The 10,000-nt window shown below is 42.2% G+C and overlaps 1 protein-coding gene across 2 annotated transcripts in view; it reads left to right on the top strand.

The window, feature by feature from the left end:
• LOC122333915 (beta/gamma crystallin domain-containing protein 3) overlaps positions 1-10,000 on the top strand; it is a 24,183-nt gene that overhangs the window by 6,447 nt on the left and 7,736 nt on the right. For both annotated transcript variants that reach the window (XM_043231776.1, XM_043231775.1), the window contains exons 4-13: positions 1,021-3,370; positions 4,727-4,771; positions 4,986-5,098; positions 5,789-5,948; positions 7,471-7,589; positions 7,781-7,907; positions 8,264-8,299; positions 8,384-8,490; positions 8,968-9,097; positions 9,341-9,450. In XM_043231776.1, the coding sequence (XP_043087711.1) occupies positions 1,021-3,370; positions 4,727-4,771; positions 4,986-5,098; positions 5,789-5,948; positions 7,471-7,589; positions 7,781-7,907; positions 8,264-8,299; positions 8,384-8,490; positions 8,968-9,097; positions 9,341-9,450 (3,297 nt within the window). The remainder of the gene's footprint in view (positions 1-1,020; positions 3,371-4,726; positions 4,772-4,985; positions 5,099-5,788; positions 5,949-7,470; positions 7,590-7,780; positions 7,908-8,263; positions 8,300-8,383; positions 8,491-8,967; positions 9,098-9,340; positions 9,451-10,000) is intronic.

Raw genomic sequence — 10,000 nt, 5'->3', positions numbered from 1 at the left:
GGTTCCTTGCCGTTGTCGCCTCCGACTTGCTTAGTTGGAGACACTTCATTTCTAGTAATTATTGTTGATGTGATTACACAGACCGTCTCTGCATTTAATAAGAAATAAAGTGTCGTCATTATACATCACTATCATTCTATTCTCCTATTTGATACTGTTCAGTGCTTTGACACAATCTGTATTGTTAAAAGCACTTGATGCACGATTGATTTCAGAATGCTGTTCATAGACTTCAGCATTGATACAATCATCTTTCAACAGCTCACTTTACAAACCGTTCCAGCTGGGGGCTAAAACTTCACCCTGCTACTGGCTGTTGATCTTCCTAACTGGGAGACCTCAGGCAGTAAGGGTCGCAGTAACAAATCCAGCAGGGGGCTCCTCAAAAGTGTGTGCTGAGACTCCTCTTCACTTTGCTGATGCATGACTGAAAAGCTCTTTTGCACTACAGTCACTATTTGCACTGTTATTTTCTCTGGTTTGCACTCCTGTCTGCCAAGTGTGTTTATTTATATCTTGCTGTATCTCTCATTTAATATTGTGATGTGTTGAATGTTTGTTTTGTTTTTGTTTTATGATGTTAGTTTGTAATGCTCTTATTGTTTAACCCAATTTTTTGTGCATTAATTTGCATTGTACAGTACTTTGTGTAAAATGTCTGTTGTTTTTAAATGTATCTAAATAAAAGTACCCTGACCTTCATCAGTATCTGCTGAGTAGCTTGTCTGACCACATACATCAGCAGTGTTTTCTGAGTGTTTTGTCACATGAGATGAATGCTGTCAGGGCTTTCTGTACTACGCCTGCAGGCACTAGGTGCTTTTGTGTAGATGCTGCTCATTAATATTTAATGAGAATGTTCTGGATCTGTTCTTTCACTTCCTGCTTTTACATAACAGCCATGTAACACACAGGGAGTGCTTCAAACATCACAAGTGTGTACATTAAAGTCTCTGCAGAGTGGAGTTGTATTTACTTGCATACAGGATTCACTTAGTCTTTTCTGTTTTCCTTTCACAGTTCAGAGGAGCAGACTGAGGAAGATCGAAGTGATGCCGCACACATCGAAGCCAAAGAGCGCTTGGAGGATAAGAGACGTTATGATCTAGCCTGTCCTCCTGTAGTAACGTACGGCACATACCGTGGATTGAGGGAAGTCAAGAAACCAAAGAAGAAGCATCACGTTGAGCTTCATTCGCCCATCTCTGAGGGTGAAGAGGCTACGCAACCCGAGGGCCATGAGGACAACAAGATTTCCTCCTTCACTGTGAACACTATGAGCTCTGAAAGTCATGAAAGCCCCACTGCCGTAAATCAAACAGCTGCTTTACAGCAGATAGAATATGTGTCGGCTCAATCAGACAAGCTTCTCACTGTTGAATCTGAACTAACTCTGCTCCACCAACTCCCTTATGCTGCAGACTCTAGTCTGTTACTTGCCTGTGTGGAGACAGACTCGGTTTACAAGATTCTTCAAGAGGAGAAAAGTGACAGTGGACTTAAGAGTGGGCAGGAGCATTTTGCTCAGAGTACTACACTTGAAAGCTTCTCAGGGGATAGTGATGATCTGAAGGATTCAGACCATCACGACACTGTTCCCACTTTAGACCAGAGATCATCATTAATTGTAGACAGAACAGATGATCTAGCCCCTGATTCTCAGGCGTGTTGGATTGCAGAGGAGTTCAGTCTGAAACGTGCAGGGGTGGATGAAGAAGTCCTGCGACTGGCATCTAAAAATATGGTGGATAGCATTCTGACAAATGCCCTCGCTGCCCTGCAGAAGATGGAAGAATGCGAGATGGAGGGTGAGGTCCTGTCAACCCTTGAACCAAGTGAGGGCTCAGAAGCGACACCCTTTGAAAGGTTAGATGGAGGCAATAATGCAGAGCATCAGTTTTGCGTGGCATTAACAGACCAGGTTCTTGAGGAAACGCTTGCAGGCCATGTGGACTGCAGCAGGTCGCCGCCCTCCTCAGGGTACGAGTCCATCGCTGGCTCTGACACGGACATCAGGTGCATTGTGGGCGTGGCCTCTGACATCACCGCCGCCAGTGCTCCAATCAGCTCTCAGAACGAGAATCAGGCCTTTCTTGAATATCTCTTTGAAGAAAAGAACACGGATGGAACCTGTAAGAGCATTGATAGCGCTGCTGCTGATGAGACGTTATCTCACAGTCTTAAGGACTTTCTTCATGAAATGGATATCAAGGACTCGTCAGAAGAGCACATGGGGGAAAAGGAGTGGGTAAAACGGGAAAAGCGATCTCAGGATACAGCCAAAGACAACGCAATGAGCAATAACTGCAGACTAAGCGTGATTGACTCCTGTGCTCCAACTACACATCAGGAGAGTCTTCAGCAAAGCCAAACTCTCAGTGAAAGGGAAAAGTCAGACCCTGTTAGCCACAGTCTTGCTTCTGATATAAAATATGCGTATATGATGTCAGAAACCACACCAGCTACACAAAGCCATAAATCTGAAGCACCTTATTCAAACAGCGGTGTACAAGAACAGATCTGCCTAGTCTCTCAGGCTGGAGAAGATTCACATGATCTGTTATCTGGGACTGAAGTCCAGTGCTCTGGAGGGCACCCCTCTTCTCAGTGGACCCCAGTGCGAGCAATCCGCTGCAATGTCAGCGACGACCAAAACCTGAGCCCAGAGGAGCATTTAGAGACTGCTGGAGCATCAGCTGAGTGTGTCTCAGCTCTGAGAATTCACCTGGACTTTGTGGACAGTACCAGCAGAACCGCAGCCATCCTGCCCCAACACTCCCGATTCCATGAGCTGGACCTGCACCAAGTCGACGGAGGCTTCGCCATCATCAGCGAGGAGGAAGAGAGCGACATGGTGTTCGTGAACGACACTGGGCCCATGCACAGTCCCAGCACACGGCGAGCCAGAGCCTACCCTTTCTCCCTGTCTCCCATCTACGAGGAGGAGTTTGGCCGCGAGGAGCCTTTGGGGCCGGAGATGCTGCAGGTTCCTCCAGCCACCGAAGAGGAGCAGAGGAGTGTGGAGCAGCCGGCCACATCCATCCTTTCGCTCCTGCAGTCGGTCAGTGAGAAGCTGCAGTCCAGTGTCATGTGTGATTCGGTTGAGGAGTCCATTAACACTCTGCTGAGTGACGACAACAAGGTTGATGATGAGAACTCCAGGATCCTACAGAGCCACCGACTCGCTGACGATGCTCTAGGTGGAACACAGGAGGAACAGGACATTGATGGCGCTCTGGGTAATATCGGCACGAATGTCAATACACCTTTCTATCAGTACTTGAAGTCCAAAATACTGCCTCCAGGTGATGAAGAGCCTGGAGAAACTCAACGGATGGTGTGTTGTAGTGCAGGCAGCACACTGGTCATGGTAAGCACATTTTATTTTATCTCTAGAATCTAGGGGCCAGCTTTACTAAACAGGGCCAAATAGGACAATTCCAAAACAGTGCTGACAGGTGTGGAAATTTCTGCAGGTAATTTATTAACAATTCGGTATTAAAGAACATGCATGCAACATTTAATTTACTTATCGACCAACGCAATATACGTAGCGCAGTGCAAATTGGTGTAGTCGCAAATAAAGAGTAAAGAATTAAAGACGCCACACTACAGTGAAAAGACCCCAAGGCCAAAAATGAAGTGTTGCAAGATGTTTTGATAGACCTATTATTGTGTGACTCCTAGTTCTAAGTTTATTTCCTGATTCCAGTTAAAAAATAACATGACTTGGCAAACGATATGTTTGGATAATGTGTTCTCCAGGCGTTCCAAATAAATTAATACATGTGGAAAAAATCCTCTCCCTTCTTCTGCAATGCCTTTAATAGCAACAAAAATGGCAGCCATTTCAAGAGCAAAACAGTTTAAGACATGTTTTTTGGGCTTTCAATAATGGCGCAAATACCAGTAATTTCACGAGTGTAAACATGTATTAAATCATGTTGTGTGAATACTCTTCTCTCATAAACGTTGCGTCTGAAGGGAAACTACTACAAATGATAATATAATATATAAAACAACAATATAATATATAATTTACTGCATGTTTTAAAATCTTGGTAGTACTATTCTAATGCTAAAGGATGGTTTGTGCTGGCACTAGCTGTTAGTAAACTGGCCCTTGGTCTTCAACCTGCTCCTGAAGACCCACAGAGTTCATGCTGCCTTTATGTGCTATCGGAAGTATTGTAAATATGAGTTTCCTAAAAGGAAATTGGGTGTAAAGGACCTCTAAAGTTGTATTTGATTTGTTTTAAAATTGGGCAGGCAGGCAAAAACCTTAAACATGGCAAAGGGGACAACCATTGCTGCTGTTTCATTTTTGTTTTTTCAGTAGTGTATTTCATAGGCTATATATAAACAATCGTTTGAAGCATATTGTGTATTGATAAACATGTATTTGACTGAAATTCTAATCAGTAGGCTGACTATGTAGCGTGATGAATGATTATATGCTTGTTGGGATGCTGCATTTTATTCTTTCCAACAACAAAGCACTTCAGTGTGACAAGCAGCAATAATGACTTTATAATAGGAAATAGGAAACTTCAGAAATTGCAGAAGGCATTATTATTTCCAGTACACCTGGCCTGATCCTGAAGAGCTAGTTCAGGTGTTTGATTGTAGCTAAACTCTGTAGGAGCAGGGTTGAAGAACTTTGGTCTAGGAGGAGTTATGCTTAAATACATGCTAACAAACTTTTTAATCCTTCATGTCCTCACAGGGAGAGACCAGAGGGTTTGGAAAGGTCAACCCTAGACCTGCAGCAGTAAGTTCAAACCCAATTTAGGCATGTATTACAAATGATTGTCTGTGTAGTTTGAGAATTAGTTTTTTTGAACAGCTTTTTGCTGCTTTGAATTCCCCACTAGGGCTTTGAACCAATAGAAGGCTTCTAGCATATCAGTTGCTGCAATGTTTTGGCATTGTGATAAAAGAAATGATAGCGCTGGACTAACCCATGTTTGTCTTTATGAACTCAGGTGCTGGTCTACGAGTCGCTGAGTGGTGAGAGAAGAGAAATCTGCGCTGACGTGGAGGATGTTGGGAGGGATCTGTTTGCTCACAGAGGAGCGCTGCATGCGCTGAGAGGATGGTAATCACGTTTACTTTCATCAGATAATAAACCTCACTAAAATGCTTACACACACAAACACACAGTCTGTAAGTTTCTGGGCCGAGTTGCTAATGTTTTTTTTTGTTTTTTTTAATGAACGAGAGTCCGGTTGTGCTGTTATATATAAGAAAAAAGCTCATCATTTTGTGTCTGAGCAGCTCTCAGAGACAGACTGAGTTTGTGTGTGTGTGTGTGTGTGTGTGTGTGTGTATAATAGTGCTGTAGCTCATGTCTAATAAATGAAGTCATTGTGCCTGCATTTTTTGAGCACTGAAAGCTTATGCAATGTCGTTTTGCTAATGCATGTCCACCGACTCGCCTGCGTTTTCCATTATTCAGCAGCACTCAAACATGCGTGGAAATCACACGAGAGATGCTTTTCACTTTATTTTTCATAAACTTGAAATTGTACTGGTGCAGTGCACAAACAGCTGCTTTGATCCAGAGATTCTGAAGAAAACAACCATTTGACAAAAAGTTTTTAAATAGTTGTTCATGTGCGTTGATGAGTTCCGCGGTGTTCTTATCCTGTGTGTTGAATGCATTTTGTTCTGCTACTTCCTGTTCATTTCTCTGTTTGGTTTCTTCAGACAAAGATTTTTGTGTGTGAGAGATAGTGTTGTGTTGCTTATTGAGAGGCTGACGGGTGTCTAAACACTGTGTGTTCAGCTGGCTGCTGTATGTGGATCTGTTTCACCGTGGCTCATGTGTTGTTCTGGAAGAGGGTCAGACTGTGACCACCAGCGGAGGATCTCAGCAGGACCTGAAGGAGACCAGGGAGCCCTGCAGCACTGATCTGTCCGTGCTCTCCGTCCGGACACTGCTGAAGGTATCAGGAGCTGTCTTGTCTTTCTGTGTTTCTGTGTGTCAGTTCTTGTATATTAAATGATTCTATACAAAGAAGCACTGCTGTGATTATGATCTGTAACAATTAATCACCTTTATTTATACTTTTTGTTTCAAAGCACTGAACAGTATCAAATATGAGAATAGAGTGTCAGTAATGTATAACGACAAGATTAAACACTCCATTTTCAGCTAAAGGCATTTCATTATTGAATACAGAGAAGCCGTTGTCTAGATCAGCTTAGTTTCAGTAGGGTTAGTAATCAAATCGACGATAATCTCTAGAAATGAAGTGTCCCCAACTAAGCGAGCCAGAGGTGGCAAGGGACCAAAACTCCATCTGTGATCGAATGGAGGAAGAAAAAAACCTTGGGAGAAACCAGGCTCCATTGGGGGCCAGTTCTCCTCTGGCCAGACGAAACCAGCACCTAATTTCCAGTTCAATTTTAATTGCAGCACAATAAGTCCAATTTTAAAGGACTTATTGTGTGCGTCTGATTCCCATCATCTGTCTCTGAAGCTCATGTAGGTGTCCTGGTCTCAAGTTTAATCAGGAGTTTAATGTTGGTTGATCACGCGTCTCCAGTGAAGCTGAACTCTGCTCCTGTCTTTTAATGTAACGAGTACATTGCGTTTAATGCAGAGTGCTTCCAGTTCCAGCTGATCTAATGCAGCCTAATCTTTTAACGGATTAAAAAAAAAAAGTTATATTAGTGTGTTATGTGTAAGCCAGGTTAAAGAGATGTGTCTTAAATCTAGATTTATACTGACAGAGCGTATCAGCACAACTATACCCTCTCACAAATATCATTGAATAGAACGTAATAGTTTATAGCGCCACCTTGTGGGGGATTCTTCTAAGAATTGATTTACAGCTAGTCATCTTGTAATGTATACTGTTTGCTAAGTCCTATTATGAACAGGCATATATTTAGTGTACAGAAGATATAGAGTGCAGATTGTATCAAATCATAATAATCGATGGTGCAAACTTTGATCTTCAGTTTATTATTGGTTGTTTGTTGCTAAACGTCCTCTGTTGTATTTTAACAGCGTATCTGTAAGGCTTTGGCTCCAAAAGACGCATTATCCTTGTAAAGAGCGCTGCTAATCTGGTTTAACGAGACCATAACCCTGTTATTGGAGTTATTGAAAGCTGAATGTCCATTTATGCCACACATCTATCAGTTCATCATAGGCCACTATTGTCTTGACTTCAGTGCATGTTTGGGGAGAGATTATAAAGTTTTGGATTTTACCAATTAATAATTTAAAATATTTCAACTTTTTCTTTAGCTTTACCTTACAGCCGCTTGGGGGAGCTGCGTCTACGCTTCCATCTTGAAATCTGAATTCTTCTGCTGTTTTGGTTTTGTCGGTCCTTGGTTAATATTTGCCGCCTCCTCATGCTGTCGACACACATCGGGATCTGTGTTCACTCTGTGCTCCTGAGCTCTGATGGTGTTTTCTTCGGTCAGTGAAGTGTGTGCTGTTGCTGTGTGCAGGACCACAGTGTTCCAGAGATCCACCTGCGTCCCAGCTCGCCTCAGACCATCCGTCTTTACTCTGCGACAGACCTGACGGAGCCTGTGCTCCTCTCTGAGCTCCACGTCGTGAATGGATGGTAGGAGATGCACTGCATTTGAGTGTGAAAACAGGATATTTGGTCTCAGATAGTTGACCTTTTGGCAGGTTTTCCCGGTTTATTTGCTACCAAAGGTCACATTTTTCTTCAGCAAGACATTAAAGCGGATGATGTTGTGCTGGCGTGAGTGATTGATGAGTGTTTTGTCCGTGTTCTCTGAATGTGTGCAGCTGGTTGGTTTATGAACAGCCTAGATTCAGCGGCAGATCTGTTGTTCTGGAGACGGACGGGAGAGTCACGACGGTGCTTCAGAACTCGCTCCTGTCCTGCGTCAAGAGTCTCCGGCCGCTAAAGATGGTACGTACATGCAAACCAAAATTTATTCAGACACCTTCACTATTTCTTACTGTACAACAGTTTACTTGCTATAGTTTACAAATGTGAACATAAGAGTTGAACCGTCATAAATTCATTTTGACAATGTCAAGACCATTTTTTTTTTTTTTTTTTGGTCCCAAATTTTCTGTTTAAGTTTTGGGTATAATATGTAACAGTTGACTTTATTTAGCTGCTTTCACTTAAATAAATGAACTGTAGTGTCCTGCCTTCACTAGTAAAATCATATCATATATCTGATGTGACTGTAGGCAGTGTTTCTGTCCTGCTGGTTTCTTCTGCTCAAGCGTCTCATATATTATGTGTTTTTGACACAGGGTGGGCTGCAGGTGACCAGACCGCTGGACCCCAAGGTGAGACGGCAGACTGGCTGATGTCCAGAGCTGCTCTGCAGTCAGTGGATCTGACCGCTGTGTGTGTGTGTGTGTGTTGTCTAGGTGCTGTTGTTTGGGAAGCTGCAGTTCCAGGGTCAGGTCAGAGAGCTGCTGGATCACGAGCCCCGTCTGACGGATCCCGCTGCGTCTCTGCGTGTCACGGGCGGCATGTGTGTGTCTCAGTAACTAACATGTGACGCATTTACACGCCTGGTCATTTAGTTCTTTAAACTTGACGAACGTGCATCTTTAGATCAAATCACCAAACACTTCAAGCATTAACTAAATAGCATCGATGAACTTTTCACTATGAAGATAACAAAATAGTGTAAAAGATACAGAAAATTATAAATACAAATCTAAATATAAATCCACTGTATTAGCAAAATTTCAATGCCAAAGAGGAACAGTGGTAAATGGGGAATTTTTCCTGTTTTTGTTACATGGCAGGCCAAAACAAAGGTCAGGGTCCTTGTTTAGGGATCTCTTATTCAAGCCACAGAAATTCAGAAAACAGGATTGAGTCTGTGGGAATATTAATGTAAAACAATGTGTTTGAATGTTAAAGGTGTGACGTGTGTATCATTTATGCAGCAGACAGCTGATGTGTGTGTGTGTGTGTGTGTGTGTGTGTGTGTGTGTGTTAGATGGGTGGCGTTCTCCAGCGAGGGTTTCAGAGGTCATCAGTGTGTTCTGGAGGAGGGAGAGTACTCAGACTGTACTCGACTCTTTGGCGGAGTGGACCTGAGGATCCAGTCGCTGCGCTGCATCCAGTCTGTGAGTCTCTTCTGTCTGATTCTGATGCTGTTTGTCCAGTTCAGTCAGCTCTGAACATCAGTGTTTGACCGCAGTATCACTGTTTCATCAACGCTCAAGGTGTCTCTGTAAACACTGTTTTAGCAGGTGAAAATATATATATATATATATAATTAGCTCAGCGCTGTTGTTTATATTTTATAAATATTTTATTTTTATGTACATTTATATATTTTGTAACGGCAGTGTTGGTGTTTCCTGCAGGATTTCCTCGAGCCGTCCATCAGTCTAAAGATCTCAGATGAAGAAATCGAGGCTCATCGTGAGATCCCTGATCTGCAGGAGACCAGCGGCGTCTTCGTGAAGAGCGGAGTGTGAGTTTACAGAGACACCATCACATTCTGTTTATTATAAGTGTACTGCAGTCTATACTGTCATGTTGGCGGATATAAATCAGCATAAAACTCAGACATAGTCAAATATAGTTTTTTCTGTTGTAGCCCAGGAGCTTGTTCTGCAAAAGGTGTTAAACATAAAACTAAATTTACCTTCCAAATCAGTCTGAGCTGGTTCTGCGGTCAGCTCTGTTTGTGTCGAGCAGAACGTTTACTCTTGCTGTTTAAACCTTACTGTTGAACTAAAACAACTCATCAAGTAATGATACACATAATAAATGACAATAATGAAATGTAATATTTATATATATATACAGTAATGCATATGTAGAAGAAATGCAGGAGAGAATTATATTTATATATTAAATAATTTATAATATAAATTGTATGAATATAAATATAGACATGCAAATACAAAATATGTAAATATTTTGAAATTATATACTGTATGTGTATTAAATTGTGTATTAATACACACTGAACACACACATATACAAACAAAATACGTTTATTTTGGATGCCATTAATG

This window comes from Puntigrus tetrazona, unplaced genomic scaffold, assembly GCF_018831695.1.
Source record: "Puntigrus tetrazona isolate hp1 unplaced genomic scaffold, ASM1883169v1 S000000416, whole genome shotgun sequence".
Lineage (NCBI taxonomy): Eukaryota > Metazoa > Chordata > Actinopteri > Cypriniformes > Cyprinidae > Puntigrus > Puntigrus tetrazona.
This window is presented reverse-complemented; position numbering and strand designations above follow the sequence as displayed.